Source organism: Pithys albifrons, chromosome 26, assembly GCF_047495875.1.
Source record: "Pithys albifrons albifrons isolate INPA30051 chromosome 26, PitAlb_v1, whole genome shotgun sequence".
Classification (NCBI taxonomy): Eukaryota; Metazoa; Chordata; class Aves; order Passeriformes; family Thamnophilidae; genus Pithys; species Pithys albifrons.
In genome coordinates, this window is record NC_092483.1 from 7,102,160 (window position 1) to 7,126,550 (window position 24,391).

The 24,391-nt window shown below is 45.5% G+C and overlaps 1 protein-coding gene across 8 annotated transcripts in view; it reads right to left on the reverse strand.

Moving 5' to 3' along the window:
* The window catches only part of LOC139683015 (ceramide transfer protein-like), a 165,632-nt gene that overhangs the window by 75,205 nt on the left and 66,036 nt on the right, over positions 1-24,391 (reverse strand). For all 8 annotated transcript variants that reach the window (XM_071577721.1, XM_071577720.1, XM_071577717.1 and 5 more), the window contains 3 exons: positions 19,779-19,886; positions 18,833-18,971; positions 17,203-17,286 (listed from right to left, as the gene is read on the reverse strand). In XM_071577721.1, the coding sequence (XP_071433822.1) occupies positions 17,203-17,286; positions 18,833-18,971; positions 19,779-19,886 (331 nt within the window). The remainder of the gene's footprint in view (positions 1-17,202; positions 17,287-18,832; positions 18,972-19,778; positions 19,887-24,391) is intronic.

Sequence of the window (24,391 nt, forward strand, 5' to 3'; positions counted from 1 at the left end):
TGTATCCTTGGCATAGACTACCTGAGGAATGGGTATTTCAAAGACCCAAAGGGACTGCGTTGGGCCTTTGGCATAGCTGCTGTGGAGACAGAGGAAATAAGACAGTTGAGCACCTTGCCTGGCCTCTCAGAAGACCCTTCTGCCGTGGGACTGCTGAAAGTTGAAGAACAATTGGTACCGCTGGCCACAGCCATGGTGCACCGTTGGCAATACCGCACTGACCGAGACTCTGTGACCCCCATACACAAGATGATTCGTGAGCTGGAGAGCCAAGGGGGGGTCAGGAAAACTCGCTCACCCTTTAAAAGCCCCATATGGCCAGTGCAGAAGTCCAGTGGAGAGTGGAGGCTGACAGTGGATTACCGTGGCCTCAATGAGGTCACACCCCCTCTGAGTGCCGCTGTGCAGGACATGCTGGAGCTTCAGTATGAGCTGGGATTTAAGGCAGCCAAGTGGTATGCCACCATCGACATTGCCAATGCCTTTTTCTCCGTTCCATTGGCAGCAGAGTACAGGCCGCAGTTCGCTTTCACCTGGAAGGGGGTGCAGTACACCTGGAATCGACTGCCCCAGGGGTGGAAACACAGTCCCACCATTTGCCATGGACTGATCCAGACTGCATTGGAAAAGGGTGAGGCTCCAGAACATCTACAGTACATCGATGACATCATTGTGTGGGGGAACACAGCAGAGGAGGTTTTTGAGAAAGGAAAGAAGATAATCCAGATTCTCCTAAGAGCTGGTTTTGCCATTAAACGAAGTAAGGTCAAGGGACCTGCTCAGGAAATTCAGTTCCTAGGAGTGAAGTGGCAAGATGGGCGTCGCCAGGTTCCAACAGAGGTGATCAACAAAATAGCAGCTATGTCCCCACCGACCAGCAAGAAAGAAACTCAGGCTTTCCTAGGCGCCGTGGGCTTTTGGAGGATGCATATCCCTGAGTACAGTCAGATTGTAAGCCCTCTCTACCTTGTGACATGGAAGAAAAATGATTTCCAGTGGGGCCCTGAAAACAACAAGCCTTTGAGCAGATTAAACAGGAGATTACCCATGCAGTAGCCCTTGGGCCAGTCAGAACAGGACAGGATGTGAAAAACGTGCTCTACACTGCAGCCAGGGAGAATGGCCCATCCTGGAGCCTCTGGCAGAAAGTACCTGGGGAGACCCGAGTACGACCGCTGGGATTCTGGAGTTGGGGATACAAAGGATCTGAAGCAAGCTATATCCCCAACTGAGAAAGAGATCCTGGCAGCTTATGAAGGAGTTTGAGCTGCCTCAGAAGTGATTGGCGCTGAGGCACAGCTCATCCTGGCACCCCGACTACCAGTGTTGGGCTGGATGTTCAAAGGAAAAGCTCCTTCTACCCATCACGTCACTGATGCCACATGGAGTAAGTGGATCGCTCTGATCACACAGCGGACCCAGATAGGGAATCCTAATCGCCCTGGGATTTTGGAAATCATCACCAACTGGCCGGAAGGTGAGAGTTTTGGATTGTCCTCTGAAGAAGAAGAGGAGCAGGTGACACGAGCTGAGGAGGCCCCACCGTATAACCAGCTACCAGAAAAGGAGAAGTGATATGTTCTCTTCACAGATGGCTCCTGTTGCATTGTAGGGACAAGCCGGAAATGGAAAGCTAGAGTAAACAAACTTTCGCGGAGAGAAAGGATTTCACCATCAAGCTTATGAAGTTTATAGTGAAGACCTTTTATTTCACACAGCACACGGTTTATATAGGGTTAGAGGTACATCTTATTGGCTAAAAGGGTCTCACCCCAACACCCTAGTACTTCTAATAGTTAAAAGCCTATCTCTCACAAGTCCGGTGTTTGTATTATCTCATCCCGATGTTTTGAGGTCCATGTCCGGAGATCAGGAAGGCAGTTGAGACGTTCTCATGAAAACACTCGCAAGGAGTGACCATTGCCTACCAGACAAACAGCAGGTGTGTGTCCTTGCAGGCTGAAGTATCAGCGTGATTCTCACGGAGCTAAAGCAGTTTGGATTGCTCAGAAATTAACTTTTTGCAAGCAATCTCACAACAAATCCCCTCTTTTTATTTTGAGTGATCCAAATCTGCTTTTACAGACTTGTGAACTATAATAATAAGACAAAGAAAAATATCAGGCAGGAAACTAAAGCAGCTACAAAAGCTAGACGCATTAGGCCTTAAGCTAAAAGCTGTGCTGAAAACAAGGGAAAAATTCAGAAGAAAAACAACTCTATCAATAATGTATGCCTAAAATACTTATCTAAATAATTGGTAAGTTTCTTTATTATTCTTGAGATTATATTCAACTACCTATTTAATGTCTTGGTCCAAATATTCTGCTGAAGCTGAGAGTTAGCAGCAGGATGACTTGCTGCAATCCTTAAAGCATGTGAGAAACACTAACCCTTTTAGGCATTATCTGTCGCCGTGGTATTGCGTGTCTGTTTCCACGGCTTGATCCATTGGGTCGGCACCCACCGAGTACCAGAATCTGTGAGTAGGCACATGTAACCACGACCAGTAAGTTTAACTTCTGCTGGACCTTCCCATAGTCCTGTCTGGGGATTTTTAAATTTTACCAAGATTTTCTCTTGAATGGCTAAATCTGAAACCAAGGATTTACCATGAATTAACATTGGAGGTTCTACTCTGTTACCTGTGAATCACAAGTAATTTAAAACACATAGGGCTTTATGAAGCCTTTCAGCAGGCATACTCCCTCGTTCTCCCCCCTTTTGTTTTAACAACAGGTCCTTCAGAGTACGGTGTGTGCGTTCAATCATCGCCTGACCCGTGGGGTTGTAGGGTATGCCTCTAGTGTGCTGAATGCCCCATAAATTACAAAAATCAGCAAAGCGTTTAGAGCCATATGCTGGACCATTATCTGTCTTGATAGAGTGAGGAACCCCTAAAACAGCAAAACACATGTAAAGATGTTTGATGACATGTCGTGTTCTTTCTCCAGTTTGTGCAGTAGCCCATATGGCCATGGAAAAGGTGTCAATACACACATGAAGGTATTTCAAATGGCCAAATTCTGGAAAGTGTGTCACATCCATCTGCCACAATTCTAAGGACTGTAGTCCTTTAGGATTAACTCCCACACCTAAGCCTAGATCTAATCTCCCACAATCAGGGCAAGATTTTACAATCCCTTGAGCATCATGTAAGGAAATGTGAAACTGTCGTACTAACACCTTTGCAGACTGATGGAAAAAGGAATGAGATTGCCTTGCCTGGCCAAAACTGTCCAAACGAGGACCAGTCCATGCTGGGGCCGCTACTAAAGCATCAGCTCTGTCATTCCCTATAGCAAGACCCCCTTTCATTAAGTGGCTACGCAGGTGGGTAATAAAATAGGGTTCAGTTCTCTGGTTCAGCAATTGTAACAGATGTAGCAAAAGCCCATGCAATACTGTGTTTTTCACCTCTCTAAGCATAGCTCGTTCCAGTCATAGAACTACTCCTACCACATACAGGGAATCTGACACAACATTTACCGGTCTGTGGTGCCAAGTTTGAAAAGTCCACACTACAGCCTTAAGCTCCAATGTCTGTAAGGAATCCTGAGGCTGACCCTCAATGATGTTCTCATGCCACTGGCCATCAGCAGTTTGCCAAGTACTAACAGCTTTATGAGATTTCTTCCCTGCATCAGTGAAAACTGTTTCCCCTTCAACAGGAGCCTCAGACAATTTAGGAGCTTGCTCAAAAGCCTGATCTTGCAATAAAGCAAGCAGCTTGTGAGGAGGATAGTGATTCGTAATCACACCCCCAAAACCTGCGAGAGCCACCTGGAATGGCATTGAAAGTCGCAGTAACCATTCCAAATAATTTTGCACAATGGGAACAATAATGGTCTGAGGATCCAGACCCGATATCTCTTGGCAGCGAGCTTGGCCCTTAACAATCAGCTGAGATAACAATTCAATCCAAGGCATAACTGTCTTTTTGGGCTGGATTGACAAAAATACCCACTCTAGCACCCTCAATGTATTAGAACTAGATTCCTGCCATTGCGTTATCAAGGCAAAAGGATGCTTTCTTGTCTCCAAACATTCCTCGGCATCCCGAACTTGTCCTGAGTTAATGACCATCAAAATGAAGGGACAGCCCTCTGCCATACGGGCAGCGTGGCAGTTCTGAATTTTTTCCTGAATCGTTTGAAGTGCTTGTTTCTGCCTGTGGCCCAAATATCTGAGATCCTCAGCCCGTGTAGAAGTACCAAGTAGGCGAACTAATGGTTCCAGATCATCATTGGTAATCCCACACAGAGTTCTGACCCACTGTATATCTCCTACCAATCTCTGAACATCAGTAAGAGTGCGAATTTCCATTGAAATGTGAATCTTTTGCGGCTTAATAGATGACTTTAATATCGTCCATCCTAAATATTTCCAAGGCTCTGTCCGCTCAATCTTCTCAGGTGCTACTGTCAGACCTCTGCGGCCTAACTGTTCTGTTACCTGTCTCAAGACAAACTCCTTTCTCAGCTCCTTCCCTGAAATCAAAATATCATCCAGATATTGCTAGAACAACAAATCTCTAAACATTTTTCTAACAGGTTCAAGGGCCCATGCCACAAACGTTTGGCACATGGCTGGAGAATTCCTCATGCCCTAAGGAAGAACAACCCAATGATATCTCTTAGCAGGCTCAGCTTTGTTAATAGAGGGGACTGAAAACGCAAACTTCTCAGCATCATCTGGATGCAAGGGTATGGTAAAGAAACAATCTTTTAAATCAATAATTAAGAAGTCCCAACATTCAGGAATCATCACAGGTGAAGGCATTCCTGGCTGTAAGGACCCCATATCCTCCATTACTGCATTGACTGCTCTAAGGTCTTGAAGCAACCTCCATTTACCACTTTTCTTAGGGATAGTGAAAATCGGAGTGTTCCAGGAACTTGTTGATGGAACAATGTGACCTGCAGCCAGCTGTTCTTCCACCAACTCTTGAAACTTTTGCAGCCTATCCTGTGTTAACGGCCATTGATCTATCCAAATAGCTTTCTCAGATTTCCATTTCAATTTCAACAAAGGCTGCCCATCGTCAATGGCCGCCCCAGAAAAGGCTGGGTTACTAGCTGAGCTCTCATCTGGCTAAGAATGTCTCTGCCAATGAGAGTGACTGGGATAGTCATGATGTAAGGCCGTGTAGATACACAGGCACCATCAGGAAAATAAAAAGCAACAACATCCCAGCTTATTTTGGTCGCCTGGGTTCCTCCAATCCCAAAAATGCCTGTCTGTGCTGCAACTACAGGCCATGACAGAGGCCACTGTGTTGCAGCCCCTGATTCAGGTGGGTCTGGAGGACCACCTTACAGGTTTCGTTTTCACCTTAAAAGGACATGTTTCCAGCCTCAACCAATTGGAGTCAGACCACCGCACCTGGGGCGGGGTCACTTGAGGTCATATATACCTGTGTTTTCAAATAAACCTGGGATTTGCTTGAACATCACATTGGTGTGTGCAGTCTCACTACGCCTGGTTGCAACAAATGGTGGACCCCAACGTGTCTCAGAACATGGAACCCACCTGCAGACCTGCCTAGAACCTTAAGAAGTGACCCCCGAGAGCTGCTATGCCTCAGTTTTTTTGGGTGCTTTGTGGAGAAGCCTCCAGGAGCTTCTGTGTCCCGTAAACTTGGGAGTTTTGTGTAGTGGCCTTGAGAGCTGCTGGAAGAACGTGGACTGAAGGAACCACGACCTTCGAACCGGTGAGTTGAAGAAACATGGGAAACTCCAACTCAACTAAAACGAACTTATTGCTTGATAAATTTGAAAAACTAGCTCGTGTTACAAAAACAAACATTGAAAGACAAGCCTTACAGGAATTTTTGGATTGGTGTTTCACTCGAGGGCACCTAACAGATGCCAATTCCACGCTTTCCATAGAAGTGTGTGATAAAATTGGGGCAGATTTGTGGAATTTAGTGCAAACTGCACCTGACGAATTTTTACAGCTCATTCCGTCATATGCAGCTGTCAGGAAAATGCTGTTAGCAGTAGAACGAGCCCGTAAAAACCTCGATCTACCGGAGAGAAGGGAAAAAAGTCTGTTTCTGCAGGGCGATTTTTCCCCTGAACATCCTTCTGCACTGCCGTGGGCACCACCGCCCGCGGAAACGCCGCCACGGTACCCCTCTCCGCCCGTGCCGCCTGCGGGCCCGCCGCCTGCGGGACCCCCGCCGCGGTACCCACACGCGGCACCGCCCGCTCCCGTTCCGGAAAACCCGACAAGACCACAGCAACCATGGAATCAAAGCTTTTCCACGCCGTTCGTCACCGCAAAAAGCCAAAAAGTCGTCTTTGCACCGCCTTACAACTACCAAGAAACAGCCTATGCACAGCAAATGAGACCACCGGTTGCCGCTGAAGAAGCGGGCGGACCTCAGCAGCAACCTTGGAACCCCACGAGACACGCCGCAGAAAACCAAACCGTGAGTGACTTTTATTTAAATCCTAACTCCGAGAAGGCGCGATGGGGGATGCCCTCAGCCGAGAGAGACATGTGGAGGGGGGGACATACCCCGTGGAGTTTCTCTCCCCCTGTCCATCCACCTTCGGCGCCAGCTCCACCGCCGCTGCCGCCAATGTCCTGCGGGTACCTCGGGACTGGGGTCGCCCTGCCGCCGCGCTCCCCGCCGCCCCGCGGGTACACTCCGTTGCGGCAAGAGGCGGCCACGGGAGACATTTCGGCAGGACTCGAAACCGCGTGGCCAGGAAAACAAAGAGACCACGTGATCTCAAAGCCCGCGAAATCAAACAAAGGAACTGCGCGCCCTTACCACGAGGTGCCAGGACCGCCCAACCCCCCTCCCTACTGCATGCAAATCACAGCGCATGCGCCAGGCGCGGGTCCACCACAGCCTGCAGGGGCCGGGGGCGGATCAGTTCTCGCGCCACCCCCACCACCTCCTGCATGGATCGACCGCGTCATGGAGAGGGGAGATACTCCTCCCCAGTGGAGCAGAGCCCGCGGAGCTCCCCCTGGTCGTTCCCTTCACTGCGTGCCATCCACAGCGCGAGCGCCCCGAGAACGAGTTCCCACAGCGCCAGTCGCGCAGGACACAAGCTCTGCAGCACCAGCGGGGACTCCCTCCCCGATAGCCGCGCGCTGCCCGCAGCTGCCAACACCGGCACTGGAACCCCCCGCGCCGGCAACCTGGTACCTGCAGCCTCCATCACCGACAGCCACACCCACCAGCTGTATCCCAGAATGGAGAGCAACAGACAAAGAAGCCTCTGTTTGGGACATGCTGGGGGGAGCTGGGAATCACGATGTAGTAAAAAAGGGATTTGAAAGATCCAAAAATGCTGCTTTAGCTGTCTTTTCTAACCTTCCTAGAACAGGGAAGCCTCTGGTAACTCAAAGGACCATTTCAGAAGCTTTCACAGCTATTGTCAAGCCAGATGAAAAGCATCTAGCCACCATAATTCAAAGGGTAGTTAAACCTAGAGAGTATCTAAGTGTATCTCTTGCATTTGTAACTTGTCTTGTTGCTGTTACTAATCAAAATGTATGGATAATGCTTTCTCAACAGGCAAATCTAAAAAATTTCTGCTCAGATAACATGGTTAAAGCAGGAGAACCAAACAAAGTGTGCCTTATAGGAATACCTTATCATAACATCAAAGATTTCATTCCTTTTGGTATTGAGGAAGCAAAAGTGTCCTGCAGTGGTACTGGAGAAACCATAGCAGACATCATATGGCAATTGAATACTTCCTTAGAGAGAGATCCGCAAGAGCTAAGGTTAGTAGGAGCTCTCCCTGGAAATGAGTCATGTGTTGAATTTCACCCTGTGCATTCTAGTGTATCAGAATGGTCATACAAACACTGGTCACAGCAATATTTTCCTGTGGGAAGCACAGATGTCACCCCTCATAATTATAGTTAGACCAATAGCAGTTGGTGTTGGAATGTTGTTGGTTCACAAAATACAAGTTACCCAAAAACAAGATTGGTTCACAGAAAAGGTAACCAGAGAAAAGCGTTGCCTCCTGGATATTTCTTAATTTGTGGTAATAGAGCATGGCCTGGAATACCTGCCCAGGTAAAAAGTAGACCTTGTTACTTAGGCCAGCTGACCAAATTTACACAATCAATACAAAAGCATGTTAAGTGGTCTAGTCCTCAAGCTGAGGAAAACACCATAGAACATTGGAGTGATACAAGAAATTTGATAGCAGCAGTTTTTTCCCCAGTTGGTGTAGACAGAGCATTACGTTTAGTGCAAATGCTTAACTACTGGGTGCAGGAGCAACTAAACATCATTGCCAAAATGCTTAATGATTTCTCAACAGATGCTGATAGGATAGAACAAGCAGTATTACAAAACAGAGAAGCCCTAAGATTCTTGTTCAAGATTCATGGTTACCAATGTGATGAGTTTAAAGGGATATGTTCCACAGAACTAAGCAAACACTCCAAAGAAGTACAAGCAGTGAAAAATAATTCTGGCAAGCTAACAGTTAACATTTCTCCTTTAAAGAAATGGATTCATTCCCTAAGCTTAATAACCTGGCAAGAAGCAGCACTGATTCAAGGAGTATTGATCCTAGTTGTTATTATGATTTGTTTGCTTGTTCTTATTTGCAGGACTACTCATTAACTGTCCAATCAAAGAAGAACAGTCCAGTTCAAGAGCATGTTGTTTAGCCTATATTTTGAAATTCTGTTAACTTTCAGTTAAAGTGCAGTTTTAAGCTTATTGCACTGCCAAGTTGCCCAGCAGGCTGTAGGGATAAGGACACCTGTCCCCTCAGCTGCTGAACATTTTCTGAATAAAATTCGTAGTTTGTTTACAGTGGTTTGTGCAGTGACGACTGCACAAAAAGACCACAATTTCACGAGTGAAAAAAAAGTTTCTTGTTTTGCACTAGTTGTAAGTTTGCAAATTCCAAACATACATGTCTTAGTCATGTATTAGTTTGTGTTAGTTTACAAAGGTTACTGTACCTCCTTCCAAAAGTCAGAATGTAAGTGGTTATGTTTAGCTATTTTGAAAAGAGAGGGGGAGGTAGGGATGTGTAACCCGCAAAATACCCTGTTAAGTCTTGAATTAGCAAAATTTAAGATTTTCAAAATGTTATTTCTCAATTTTCAAAATTTTCAGCCTTTCTGTTCAAGTTGCAATATGCATGATGTGTATTATGTTGTTTACATTTTTGCTTTGTTCTTTGAAACAAAAGGGGGAGATGTTGCAGCCCCTGATTCAGGTGGGTCTGGAGGACCACCTTACAGGTTTCGTTTTCACCTTAAAAGGACATGTTTCCAGCCTCAACCAATTGGAGTCAGACCACCGCACCTGGGGCAGGGTCACTTGAGGTCATATATACCTGTGTTTTCAAATAAACTTGGGATTTGCTTGAACATCACATTGATGTGTGCAGTCTCACTAGGACCAGGTCGGCAACACCACTGGGTATTAGATATTATGGTTATGTCAGCCCCCATATCAATCATCATTTTCATCTGTCTAGAGTCCCCAGATGGAGCTACCACTGTAACCATCACTTCAGGCTTGCCTTTTAAAATATCTAATGCCATATACACTTCTGGAGACCCTGTGGAGCCAAACCCTCCTTCTCCTCTAACCTGTGATCCAGGTCTTGGCACGCAGGAATAAAACAGAACTAACTGAGCAATACGACTCCCCCTGGGAATAAAAACAGGTGGCGTCAGTGTATAGACCATGATCTTAATCACCCCTACATAATCTGCATCAATAACACCAGACAACACAAAAATACCCTGCTTTGAAGTAGAAGACCTACCTAACAACAGAGCACACAAACTACGGCCCAGAGGTCCTCTGATATTGCTGTCAATAAGACGGACCTCCGAGGTAAGCAACGTAGTATCTACTGCTGTCTCCAAATCCACTCCGGCGCTGCCAGGGGTTGCGGAGTGGAAGGAGTCGAGGGCACCTGCGCATGAGCAGGAGGGGGTAACAGCGCCTGAGGGGGGGCCGGGGAAGGGGACGACAGCGCCTGAGGCGGCGCTGGAGTTGGATAACCCTGAGGAGTCTGAGGGTAAGCCACAACAAGCCAAGCTCCCTGTACTTGTGTCGTAGCGCGCTGGGATCTCGTGCTGGCTGAGCGGTTTCCCGACCTGCGGCAATCAGCAGTGTCATGCAAAGCCTTCTTACAGACAGCACACCACTTCGCATGCCCTGAGGCTTGAATGTGAGAAGGTGCCCTGCACTCACTCTTGAAATGGCCATAATTACCACATCTAAGACACTGCCTCCGCCTTTTACCCCCCTTTGATTTCTTCCCCTTGGATAGCAGGGGGGTCACAACACCTTCCACAGCCGCAGCGATATAGGCAGCGTGGCTCGTCTGCTGGGTTCTCTCTATCATTTCAAGCATCTCTGCTACCTCACAATGTTTCGGCATAAGCCCCAAAACTCGCTTAGTTTTGTCATTAGCATTGTCAAACGCCAGCATCCTGAACATCCTTTGCTTTGACGGCTCATCTACATCCTTGAGGGCTCTGTACAGACGGTCAATTAACTGAGGGTACGGCTCATGCCCATCCTGTTGAATGTGAGTGAATGAGTACACCTTACCGGGCTCATGAAGCATTGAGAGCACTTGAAAAGCCAGAGACTGGGAAAGATGTAGCACAGCAGGGGCCAGAGCCACCTGGATATCACTGGCCGCATACGGACCTTGCCCTGTCAGCATCTGAAAGTGAACGCCCAGCAAAGGATCATTGTCCTGCCTGGGTTTAAGCACACTCCACATCCGCCAACTGTTGCCAATTTTTCATAAAGAGCAACAAATGCGAGGGAGGCAAAATCAACTCCGCCAGTTTCTGAGTATCCTGAGGGATCAAGACATCACCTGTAAAAATATACCTAAGCATCTGCTGTGTCATTGGAGCCTTCAAACCATTCTGAATAACCGACTGCTGTGTCTTTTCTAACAACTTCCAATTAAAGGGCTCCCAACGCAACCCAGCCGGAGTTGCCACAACCGGGAAAGCAGAAGGGACCAATTGGCCCTCCAAGACTGCATCGCGGATAACCCCTCTAAACTTCTGAGACCGAGCAGCTGCCTCACCCGAGCCTTCCGGATTAACCAAATTACTAGGAATATCGGAAACCGAAAGCGGCGCGATACGGACAGAGGGAGGGAGGGGAAGGGGGAAATCCACCGCACGGAGAGCCGCGTTGGGAACCGGAAGCGAATTGGACAAACCCGGAGAGTGCAAAGCAAGGTCACCAAGTTTACAAAGAACCTCTCCCAGAGCAGCGCTCCAGGGAGAATCTTGTGGAGGATCGTCTTCCTCCGCGACGGAGTCCTCATCATCAGAGCGGGGCAAAGGTGGAAACCCACAACGTGCCGACCTCGAAGAGCAGAGACGCGATGAATGGGCCACGGAGTCCGACGAGCGGGATCTGACCGCAGCTTGGCGCGTGGGCTCACGAGGAACCCTCCACGAGGCCTCAGCAGCAGTGGGACCGAAAGGAAACCTAGCAGCGGCAGCAGACGGGGCAGGATTGGGACCAGTGAGACGGGACACAGCCTCAGCAGTAGCAACAGAAGCGGCAGGGCCGGCGGAATCAGACGCGGCGGCGGGAGTGGCGGCGGCAGTAGCGGGAGCGGCGGCGGCAGTCCCGGCGGCGACAGGTCCGGCAGCTGCAGCGCCTGACGCGGCGGGAGTCTCGGCAGAAGCGGCAGTCCCTGCCCCAGCAGCCACAGTCCCAGTCCCAGCGGGCAGCATGGGGATCTCAAACACCGTCCGGTCACGGAACAGCGCACCGGCAGCCGGTTGAGGTAAGGGAGCAGCGGGGAGATCCGGGGGGGCCGACGGAGACGGTACAGGGGTCCCGGCACTGGCAGCCGCCTGCGATGAACTGTCCGCCTGAGTAGTCTGTGGCGTAGACGCCGCATTCTCGCCCCCAGCTGTAGACCCGGCTGGCAAACTCGCGGGCAGCGCGGCACCGGAAACCGCTGAAGCCTGACGGGGGCCGGATCGAGCCCGAGTAGAAGGGACCGGCGGCAGGAGGGCGGGCGTGGGCAAACGAGTGGAAAAGAGTCCCGAAAAAACTGAGGAATTCGAACCGGAGGCGGACCCGCCCGAGCCAGAAGCAAAGCCACCAGGCGATAGTGCCACAAACGCAGAGGCGGCCACTGCTCTCTCAAGCTTAATTTCGGACAGAGCGTCCCTCACCAACTTCCAAGTGGTGGCAAAACGGCCTGCCTCCTTCTTCCCGACCCCCTGCTCTTCCCAAAGGGCCTTGCCTATAGCGTCCCACGTTCCAGGCTCAAATAAAGAGCCGGACTCAGGGAAAAAACCTTTTTGTCGAGCCCAGAGCAACAAATCTTTAAGATTCTTCGTATCGATAGCATGTCCTGTCGTAGAACGGAAATACCGGAAGACCTTAACTACTGCTGCCTCTTCTGACGACAGCGCAGACCCCATGTCTTCCACCAGCCGCCCGCTCACCTTAAAAATGAAGCGGGATCCGTAGGCGACTCGTAGTCGGTCGCGAGGTGCGCACCTCTTTCCTCCTGGCTTCCGCGGGCTCATCGCGGTCCTGCCAAACCACTGGGGCAGTGGTTACTATCGGCCGGGCCTTCTCCGCCGTCCTTCCGCATTAATACTGCCTCTTCTTCAGGGAGCGGGGATCGGGTTAAGCAGCCATCACGGGAATTTCTTTCTCGTAGCTTGAGGGTATCAGTCAGTGTTCAGGGCGCCAAATAGAGTAAACAAACTTTCGCGGAGAGAAAGGACTTCACCAACAAGCTTATGAACATTATAGTGAAGACCTTTTATTTCACACAGCACACGGTTTATATAGGGTTAGAGGTACGTCTTATTGGCTAAAAGGGTCTCACCCCAACACCCTAGAACTTCTAATTGGTTAAAAGCCTATCTCTCACAAGTCCAGTGTTTGTATTATCTCATCCTGATGTTTTGAGGTCCATGTCCAGAGATCAGGAAGGCGGTTGAGACGTTCTCATGAAAACACTTGCAAGGAGTGACCGTCGCCTACGGGACAAACAGCAGGTGTGTGTCCTTGCAGGCTGAAGTATCGGCGTGATTCTCACAGAGCTAAAGCAGTTTGGAATGCTCAGAAATTAACTTTTTGCAAGCAATCTCACAACAGAAAGCAGCTGTATGGAGTCCTACATGTTGAGTTGCAGAAGCGACTGAAGGACAAGGTGGATCAAGTCAGGTTGCAGAGCTGAAAGCTGTTCAGCTGGCTTTGGATATCGCTGAACGAGAGAAGTGGCCAAGACTCTACCTTTACACTGACTCGTGGATGGTGGCCAATGCTCTGTGGGGATGGCTGGAGCGTTGGAGAAAGGCCGGCTGGCAGCGCAAAGGGAAACCCATCTGGGCGGCTGAGATGTGGCAGGACATCGCTGCCCGGGTAGAGAAGCTGAGTGTGAAGGTCTGTCATGTAGATGCTAATGTACCCAAGAGCCGGGCTAATGAGGAGCATAGTAACAACGAGCAGGTGGATCGAGCTGCCAGGATTAAAGTCTCTCAGGTAGATCTGGATTGGCAGCATAAGGGAGAATTGTTCCTAGCTCGATGGGCCCATGATGCCTCTGGTCATCAGGGCAGAGATGCGACATACAGATGGGCTCGTGACCGAGGGGTGGATCTAACCATAGACAGTGTCTCACAGGTTATCCATGACTGTGACACATGTGCTGCCATCAAGCAGGTCAAGCAGGTGAAGCCTCTATGGTATGGTGGACGGTGGTCGAAATACAGGTATGGGGAGGCCTGGCAAGTTGACTACATCGCACTTCCCCAAACACGCCAAGGCAAGCGCTACGTGCTGACCATGGTAGAGGCAACCACTGGATGGCTGGAGACATACCCCGTATCTCACGCCACTGCCCGGAATATCATCCTGGGCCTTGAGAAACAAGTCCTGTGGAGACACGGCACCCCAGAAAGAATAGAGTCTGACAACGGCACCCATTTCAAGAACAGCCTCATAGACACCTGGGCCAGAGAGCATGGCATTGAGTGGGTGTATCATATCCCCTACCATGCTCCAGCTGCCGGGAAAGTTGAGCGATGTAATGGACTGCTGAAAACAACCTTGAAGGCGTTGGGTGGGAGAACTTTCAAACACTGGGAGCTGCATTTGGCAAAGGCCACCTGGTTGCTCAACACCCGAGGCTCCATCAATCGAGCTGGCCCTGCCCAATCAGAACTCTTGAATACTGTAGATGGAGATAAAGTCTCTGTGGTCCATATGAGAGGTATGTTAGGAAAGACTGTTTGGGTTAGTCGCACCTCAAACAAAGGCAAACCCATCTGAGGGATTGATTTTGCTCAAGGACCTGGTTGTACGTGGTGGGTAAAGCAAAAGATGGAGAAACACGTTGTGTACCACAAGGGGACCTAATTTTGAGTGAGAAGAGTTTGTAATGTTTCATTGTATATGTGTGTATATATATATATATGTATATATAGGTAAAAAGGGGATTAAATTCGGGAATGACTAGATGGTGTAGAATAAGGCGTGGATAATGTCCTAGTTCAGCAGGAGGGACCAGTTAACACTGCGTGGGGGTGATCAAAGCTGTGTATTCTACCCCCTCTATTCATTCCCCAAGGACAATGGACCATTAGCAGTAGCTGCCCAGGGAGTCATTAGCACCTTCTCGTCGGATCCAGAGGAGCAGCGGGATCTCAACAGGAGGAGATCACCGCTCTCGACCAGACTACAGCCATCACCTGCACGAACAGGTTTCTCACTTCTTTTTTTTTTTTTACTTTGGACTTGGGGGGAGCCACATGGGTCTCAGCACAAGGGCTAACAAACCCCTTTGGGTTTGTGCCCCAGGACACTGGGTTATACTGCTAGGTTTTGTGAGTTGAAAGCAATTTCTCTTTGTGTCAGTGTATTTATTGTAATATTATTATTAAATTTAAGCCTCTGACTTATAATCTCTCTCGTGGTGAGTTCATCTCCCCTGCTGGTTCACCTTTAAACCAGCACAGTAGGAGTAGATAAAAGTGAAGCTGTTACTAGAAATAAAGTCCTTTGTCTTCGGTGAGCCTTCTGATCCCACTGCAGCCTGAGTGTCTCTGCGTCCTTGACCGCCGCTAAGCTAATCTACATTACCCCAATAAAGGGTGACCCCAACAGTAAACCTCATAGGCTTTTTGGGTGAAGTCCTTTCCCTCTGTGGAAGATTGTTTACTTTAGGTGAAGTTTAAGATAAATCTTTCATTATCAGTTAGTCAGAGTAGTTTTCTGCTCAATACACAGTCATGGGTGTCTCAACCTGAGACACCTACTTCTCCCATTGCATCACTTATGATTCCACTGTAGTCTAATTTTTCATTTCTAATCAAGCTTTGCACCACTCAGCTACTAAATCTTTAATGGATTTAGCCCTCAGAAATCAGACAGAGGAACAGAAAAACTAAAATTAAGATAAGGCATTTAATAGAAATAACTGATGGAAAGTAAATGTAATGGAACCAAGATTCATAAGAACTGGAATTAGATGATTTGCAGAAAGAAAGGGGTTGCAGAAATTATTTTCTGTAGTGAGCTATAGTAAGTGAGTTTATATACATGTACCCATAATATATAGCATTTATTTTTTACAGGAGAAATGTGAATATCCTGTTAAATGTGTGATAAAAAATAAATGAAGTCACTTTGCATTTAAATGTTCTAAAATGATCAGATGTACTGAAAATACAGATTTTCCTAATGACATTCCACATAACCAATGTGTATATATAGTGGATACAGCCGAAGAACTTAGATATGAAGAAATGTTCTAAAGGTAAATTAAGCTAAAACTCCTACATCATTCTACAAAAATTGTTTGACAAAGACAGCTTTTTTAAAATGAATCATGCAGTGAAATTAAATTGTCACTTAACATTTTTTAAAGAAGGGGTTTTTCAGTTTTCTGAAGTTTGTTTTGATTTAACAGTCCTCAAAAATGTATACTTTTATATATAAAATAGGGTTAGTGGAACTGTGGAGTTGCTTACAGGTGAGTGTTGCAAGCTTGCTTATCTTTGCTGATAAGAGGCAAGAAAGATTTATTCAAAACTTCAGAGTTATACACTACTTAACCTCTGAAATAAGCACTACAATTAATCCTTAGCAGAGCATGCGCTTTAGATAATTGAAAAAAACCCCATTCATATGATTAATTCTCTGGAAGTATACTGAAACTCCTTCCAATTCCTTTCCTTGTAAGAGTTTCGGCAATAATCTAGAAAGAGAACTTAAATACAGCAAGGAAACATGCAACACACGGGGAAATAGAGCCAGATAAAAGAAAACAGAAGACAGAAAAGGCTTATTTTGCATATATATTTTTCAGATTCTTGAAGAAAGTGTCTACAATTTTAAAAATGCTTTTGGTACTTCTTTTGGAGATTACATCAGATTTGAAACTGTACTGCTTCAAAGTTTTGTGAATCAAAGTCTAACAAATACTGAATTGTCAAAATTATAGAATTCAAATATGGAAATAATTTTAGTCAGGAAACAAGAGAAAGTATAAGAAGAATATAAATAGATTTTTTAAATGGATACACAACTTCTGGCAGGCCAGAAATATCTGATTTCTAAAAAAATCAAGACTTGCGTGAGGAGTTCACATTTTCTGAATGGATGGAGTAAGTAAAATTACTAGAACCAGAGCATTTAAGAATAAAAATCATAGTTCTGTTCAGCATAACATTGAAAAATACAATTTTAAAAAGTGCTTAAAGTACGATGAGTGAGATTCAGTAACAGTGTTGACTTAATCATTACATAGCCATAGAACTTAGAAAAACCATAATGAGGCACACCTAACTGGAAAAGCATTGTGCTTCACCACACTTCTAAAGCAGATAATACTTGCAAGAAAAACTGCAATTGCCTGTTACAAATCTCAGTTCCCAATTTACAAATGATGCAGTTGTTTCAACAGAATTTTGTAGTGGAAATGTCTTTGGACACAGAATAGGAAATTCCAGCTTGACAGTCTTGTATTAATATTTGTGTGAATTAAGAATAACTCAGATTATAATTCCTTGGCAGCTTTTCATGATTATCTTAACATGAATAAAAACTTCCTGTCACATACATTCAAATAACTATTCTTGAAATTTTATGCTTAGAAAAGAACATAAATACCCATCTTGTATCAGACTTATACCATTCATATGAATTTTCAGTGAAAAAGTTGACACACTTACATTTTTCCTTACTGCTGGTACTGTTCTGTAAAAAATCCGCATCAGAACGCATCACAAGGAAATCATCGTCATCATCTTCTACCACTAAATGTGAGAAAGTGTGTGTTATGGGAGTGACAAAGCTTTCCCAATTCTTTAGTGTGCAAGAAAGAATTAAGAGCATCTTCATGGCTAAGCAGCATTTAAGATTTTTTTCCTATAAAAGTCATGACACACACCCTCCCCTTTTTTTTTTTTTGACCACTATCAACATTACTGTCAGAAACCATCAGGAGACTAACATTTGCTCAGTATCAAAATTTAGTACTTGACTTGATGGTAAGAAGAACATTATCTTGTTGTTACAACTGGATAAGCAGGGAGCCACAATGGAGCAACTATCTACTCTTCACTAGAAAGTTCTCAAAGAAGTGGAATGGTACTTATCTATCATTTTCTCACTATCAAAAGTTTCAGGCTGCCAGAACAAATGTGGGAATGAATATAAATGCCTCAGGAGAGTGCATGGATACAACAAGAAGCTGTGCTCTGGGAAGAACAATTCAGAGAAATGCAGACATCCACACCTGAATCTACTAGGACTTCAAGTGCACACTCAGTGCTCTAGCTACAGCCAATACATCTCAGGAGCATTCATTATGTCAGAACTTTTTTAAAGAATGCATTGTTCCTGTCAAAGCTAATATGCTATTGTTTTTCAAAATAAAGATAAGAGACTGTCATGGTTTTGGCTGGCATAGAGCTCATTTTCTTCTCAGTAGCTGCTACAGTGCTGTGTTTTGGATTCAGTGTGAGAATAACATTGATAACACCCTGATGTTTTGGTTGTTGCTAAGAAGTGCTTATCCTAAGTCAAGGACTTTTCAGTGTCTCATGCTCTGCCAGTGAGGAGGTGCACAAAAAGCTGGAAGGGAGCATAGCTCAGACAGCTGATCTGAACTGGTCAAAGGGATATTCCATACCATAGAATGTTATGCTCAGTATATAAACTGGGGGGAGTTACCTAGAAGTGGGGGATGAATGCAGCTTGGAAATGGGCTGGGCATTGTTCAGCAGGTGGTGAGCAATTCTATTGTGCATCACTTGTATTTCTTGGATTTTATCTCACTCTCTCCCTCTCCTTCTTATTACAATTACTATTATTACCTTTTACTTTGTTTCAAATAAACTGTTCTTATCTCAACCCATGAGTTGTATTTTCTTTTCTTTCCTGATTCTCCTCCCCATACCATTGTGGGGGAAGGGTAAGCGAGCAAGCAGATGCATGGTATTTGGTTGCCAGCTGGGGTTAAACCATGACAGAAACACAGTGGTAAACTAACTTTAATTCATCTTATGGGGTAAACAATTAGTTCTATAATATCAAATTCTTAAAAGAACATTTATACAGTTGATAGCTAGGAGTTAATATTTAAGTTAAGCAGATTTTTGTGGGAATCCAAATTCTGAAGTGAAAATAGTTAACACTGTTTATGCAGAAATATGTATGATTGATCCCACTAGTAAAGAGTAAATTTAATATACATATTTCATTTATATGGTATCAAATGCTATAGTAATTATTTCAATGGCTATTACTGTGTAAAAAGCTAAATTCTATGGAGATAAGAATTTTCAATTACAGTTTTACCTTTATCCCTCTGGAGTTCATCTTTGGAAACTGCATCTGCACAGGCATCAAAGTATTTCTGTAAAGTATCAACTTGTCTACACAAGATGTCTCTAAAGGTTTCCATTTCTGCAAGCTTCTCACGTAAGCTATGGCCCTTCTGAAAATACAAGTGAAAAAGGCTCAAATGCTTCTACAGACTCAGAAATAGTTCAATGCCAAAAAAAGGTATTTCTGCAATTATGAAGAATAAATCCTTTAAGTACAACAAAGAAATTTCAGATAGCAGCAACTATGAAATACTGTTAATGTTAAAACAACATAAGAAACTGTATAAAAGTGTTTCTTACTCATTTTGTCCACTGGTCTCAATTTTTCCTCTAGACTGCATCTGCTACTTTAGAGCATTCAATAAAAGCTTATTAAAAACACAGTCTTACATACTACCAGGTTTACACCTATTTGCCTGAAAACAGTCAGTTCAAGATCTTTGTTCTAATCTTTACTCCCCTCTTTCTTGTGCTGCTCCTCTTCTGCTCTCCCAGAAGTACAGTCCATTCAATTTCAAATGTTAAATATTTATACACATGAAACAAAGAAAGCTGTCATTTGTCAATCAGTATTAAGCAAATTTGTGAGGTCACAGAATCAGCATTTCCTTTCATTTAGAAGTCCTGATATTCTCAGAAGTACGCTAAGAAAGGCTAATAAATTCTCCCACAGGTTTGATTTCCTTGCCAGTTGAAAATGACACCATAGTTTAAGAGGGACAACTGCATAGAGGCATGAAAAAGTTTCCTGTATGATCTGTTCATCATCACATGCTGAATTACTAACACTTATAATAAACCAAAGATTTGTTGGGGTTTTTTCCTATAATTTTGTGATAAGTCTTCATATAGCTTATTTACTTTTCAGTTGTGTGTGTTATTTACACACCAATACTAAGAAAATGTTATTCACTAACCTTGAATGAAGAGGTAGATGTTGCAGAGTATCCACTTGCTCCAGAAACAAGAGACACCATGGAGCCATGGCGTCGCAAACTTGACTCTGATGCATAGCCAGATTCAGTCTAAAAACCAAACCACACACAAAAGTAAAGTGCTGAGGCTTTTAATAAAAAAAGAAATAATGAAAGCAAGTTTAATATCATCTCCTCTAAACTAACCCATTTGTTTCTTGTCAGGAAGCAGCAAGGGCTTAATAACTCAGATTGTGTTTGCAAGTTTAAGATGTGGATGTAGCTGTAAAGTTACTATGAATCTTTTTTTTTTTTGTTATCATGTTGATCTGGAAAAAAATAATTATCTACAACTCCAAAAGAGTAACAAATTAAATAATGAAAAAATTGGAAAACATCTATTGATTAAAATAGAATGAAAAATATCTACAAATATTAAGTTTAACAAATGTCCTCACAATTGAAACAGAAGCAGATACTGAGGAACTGTAAGAAAAATATTTTCCTAAAGGTTAACATAAAATGGCCCATGCATGGCAAAGGAGAAGAAAAACCCTGAAAGAGAATGTAGGACAGTGTTGGAAAATCTCATTCCCTGACTATTGTACCAGTCTTCATAGTATTAATTTCTATGAACTTTCTTCATCCCAGGAGGACCCTGGGAACTAGACCTGTCAGCCTCACCTCTGTGCCTGTGAAGATCCTGGAACAGATCCTCCTAGAAGCTATGCTAAGGCACATGAAGGACAGGGAGGTGATTCAAGACAGCCAGCATGACTTCACCAAGGGCAAGTCCTGCCTGACCATCCCAGTGGCCTTCTATGATGGAGTGACTATATCAGTGGACAAAGGAAAAGCTACAGATATCATTTATATGGACTTCTGTAAAGGCCTTTGACATGGTCCCCCACAACATTCTCTTGAAATTGAAGAGACAAGGATTTGATAGGTGGACTGTTCGGTGGATAAGGAATTGGTTGGATGGCCACATCCAGAGGGTAGTGGTCAACGGCTCAGAGTCCCGATGGACATCAGTGACAAATGGTGTCCCTCAGGGGTCTGTATTGGGACCAGCGTTATTCAATGTCTTTATCAATGGCATAGACAAAGGGATTGAGCGCACTCTCAGCAAGTTTGCAGACAACGCCCACCTGAGTGGTGTGGTTGACACTCCTGAAGGACAGGATGCCATCCAGAGGAACCTGGACAAGCTTGAGAAGTGGGCCTATGGGAACCTCATGAGACTTAACAAGGCCAAGTGCAAGGTGCTACACCTAGGCTACTCAGCTGCACCAGGCGACCCCTGGTACCAATACAGGCTAGGGGACAAATGGATCGAGAGCAGCCCTGCTGAGAAGGACATAGGGGATATCAGTGGATAAGAGGCTGGACATGAGCCAGCAATGTGTGCTTGCAGCCCAGAAAGCCAATTGTATCCTGGGCTGCATGAAAAACAGTGTGGCCAGCAAGTCGAGGGAGGTGATTCTGCCCCTCTACTCCACTCTTGTGAGACCCCACCTGGAGTGTTGCATTTAGCTCTGGGGCCCTCAGCACAGGAAAGACATTGACCTGGGATTAGCTCAGTTGGTTCAAACTTGGTTGTAATAATGCCAAGGTCATGGGTTCAATCCCCTGTGTGGGCCATTGACTTAAGAGTTGGACTCGATGATCCTTGTGGGTCCCTTCCAACTCAGAACAGTCTGTGAATCTGTGAATCTGTTGGACTGAGTCCAGAGGAGGGCCATGAAGATGATTAAAGGGATCGAACACCTCCCCTATTAGGAAAGGCTTGGAGAGTTGAGGTTATTCAGCACGGAGAAGAAAAGGCTCCAGGGTGAGTTTACCGTGGCCTTTCAGTACCTGAAGAGGATCTACAAGAAGGTGGGAGAGGGACTTTTTACAGGGGTATGTAGTGATAGAACAAGGGGGAATGGCTTTAAATTGACAGAGGGCAGGTTTAGACTAGGCAATAGGAAGAAATTTTTTACTGTGAGGGTGGTGAGGCGCTGGTACAGGTTGCCCAGAGAAGTTGTGGATTTCCCATCCTTAGAAGTGTTCAAGGCCAGATTGGATGGGGCTCTGAGCAACCTGGTCTAGTGAAAGGTATCCCTGCTCATGGCAGGAGGGTTGGAACTAAATGATCTTTAAGGTCTCTTGCAAACCAAACCATTCTATGATTCTTAAGATATATAGTTAACATTGTATGCTGTATAGTCATGGTTAAGTAAGCATGACTAAAGGACGCCAGCTCATTGCAAGAACAGAACCCGCACTGAAGAATAAAGGGTATACCCGGCCTACTGAGATATAGCCAGCATCCTAGCCACTCTAACACCTCTGTGAAACCCTCCCATTATCTGGCATCATAGACAAGTAACTGTAGTAAGACCCACTCCAGACACATCTCAATCAAGAAAAAAATCAGATGGATTGTGCTGGTCGGTATTAAGAGGCTTACTCCAACTGCCAGCAAAATAACAACTTTATTAACAATTAAACTACAAGTAGCAAGCAAGCAAGCCCAGAGGCCCAAAAGCCCAAAGAGCCCCCCTTAACAGAAGCCTTAACTCTTTATAGTCTCTGTCTACTGTCCACATGCACATATATATTTTTTAATTGGCTAAGAGTCTTTGTTCACGAGTCTTGGCTCAAGTTCTGATAGGTGACTGATATCTCTCTCTGTGTTGGCAGTTCTCAAAACACATCTTCTCATTTCTCTCTTTGTGCTGGCAATTCTCAAAACACATCTTGTTATTTTTCAGGTGTTTTTCTTCTCTGCTTTCTCATGCCACAGCTAAATCCACTCAAGGCCGAGGCTGTCAGCAGCCCAGACTTCATCCACAATGGATGATGATGTCATAGAATTATAGTTGCATTGCAAAACAGTAATATGTGTGTTAAGTAGTGATTGGTCAAATCACGTTGTATCTGAACACTTGAAAGGTATAAGAGCCATGTGTAAAATCCCATTTGATGTACTCAAATTTGAATGGAACACCTCATGATCATGAATAAAGAATTACTTATAATTTTATACTATACATCCTCACCTCTCCTCTCTGTCAACATGAGCCAGTTGTAAAATTTCTATGACAAAGAAACAGATGGTTCAGAGTAACGTCTGAAATACTCTTAATAGATGAATTTGATCAAGTAGACAGAGAATACTGTAAAGGATCTTTGACAGAATAAGAAATACTGTAGTGGCAGAGAAATTCAGATGGGGCAGGGAGAAGGGGAGACAGAACATATGATATGGAACAAGCAAGAAGCAACAATGAAATTCTAGCTGTTCGACTTCTGTAGAAAATTTGAAAATGGCATTGGCTTTGGGAAGGTGACAAAGTGCTGCTAAATTAAGATGCAAATGAACTTAAAGACTATTAAAAGAAAGGAGAAAGGACACAGTTGAAATTAGTTAAAACAGGGGAATTTAGACAATATTGCAAGCATGCAGGACAAAGCATGTATGTTTGGGTTACAAAGGAGCAGTGGCAGAGAAATACAGTTTTGGAAAAATTAAAGTATGACTTAAAAGAAAAATGTGAGTTCCAGATTTGTTAACATAATTCCTGAATGAATGCGACTTAATGAAATTACCCACCAAAAATAAGTAAAAAGGAACCGAGAGTCAGTTTCTATCTGTCCCACTTAAAGAATGAGGTATAAGATAACAAAGCATTGAGGAAACAGAAGAAAGAGAAACAGGATGAGTATCAAAAGTAGAAGCAAAGTAGAAAAAAGGAAATGATCAAAAAATGCAATTATAGTTAGAAAAAGGTCTCAAGGACCGAAATTGGAGGCGGCTCTCAAGCACCACACCCACGCACACACGCACACCCGGTGGTTCACTCATAAGCACTTTATTTCCGGTTGCGGTGGTATTTTTTAAGGGCTTGGGTAGGGGCGTGGTTTGGAAGGGATTAGAGAACACAACAGTCAATAACTTAAAACAACCAATAACAAGGCATCTGAGCGTTGGATTCAGGGAACTAGACAAGGATAGGCTCAAGGGGGCGGAGGCAGGCGGTCCGGAGGACCAATGGTAGTTTAGAACAGGCAGAAGAAATAGACGACTTTCCGCCCGCGTGGCCGCTACAGCTTGCCTCTGCCGGCCGGCTGCAAATATTGTGGTTCTGGCACATAGCTGCCCTGCCCTGCCGCCCGCCAGGAGCCGCGCCACTTCTCCCGGCACACGGCAGCTTGCCAGCGGGTGCCCCAGGGGGTCCGCCGCTTATGCCGGTTTCGCTAGGGATCGTGCTGCTTTCGCACTGCACCCGTATGTGCCGTGGCGCCTCATGGCGCCGCTACTGCCGCATGTGCGCCAGCCCCGCAGGGACTGGGGGCACTCTCCTGGCGGCTGCCGCCGCCGGCCGTCCCCGCCCGCACTTGCGGGCGGGGGAGGGCTCCCCAGGTTGGGGTATTCCTGGTACCGGCCACTCTCCGCGCACGCGCGGCAAGGTTCTCCGGTGTCGCCGCGGCAATGCCGGGCAGAGATCGCACCGGGAGTGCTGGCAATTGCCGCTTGTGGGGAGGAAAACACTCAGGGAAACCTTTGTATGTATGTATGGCCAAACTTCGCGAACAAAGATTTGGGAAGGGCTGTCCCCACGTGG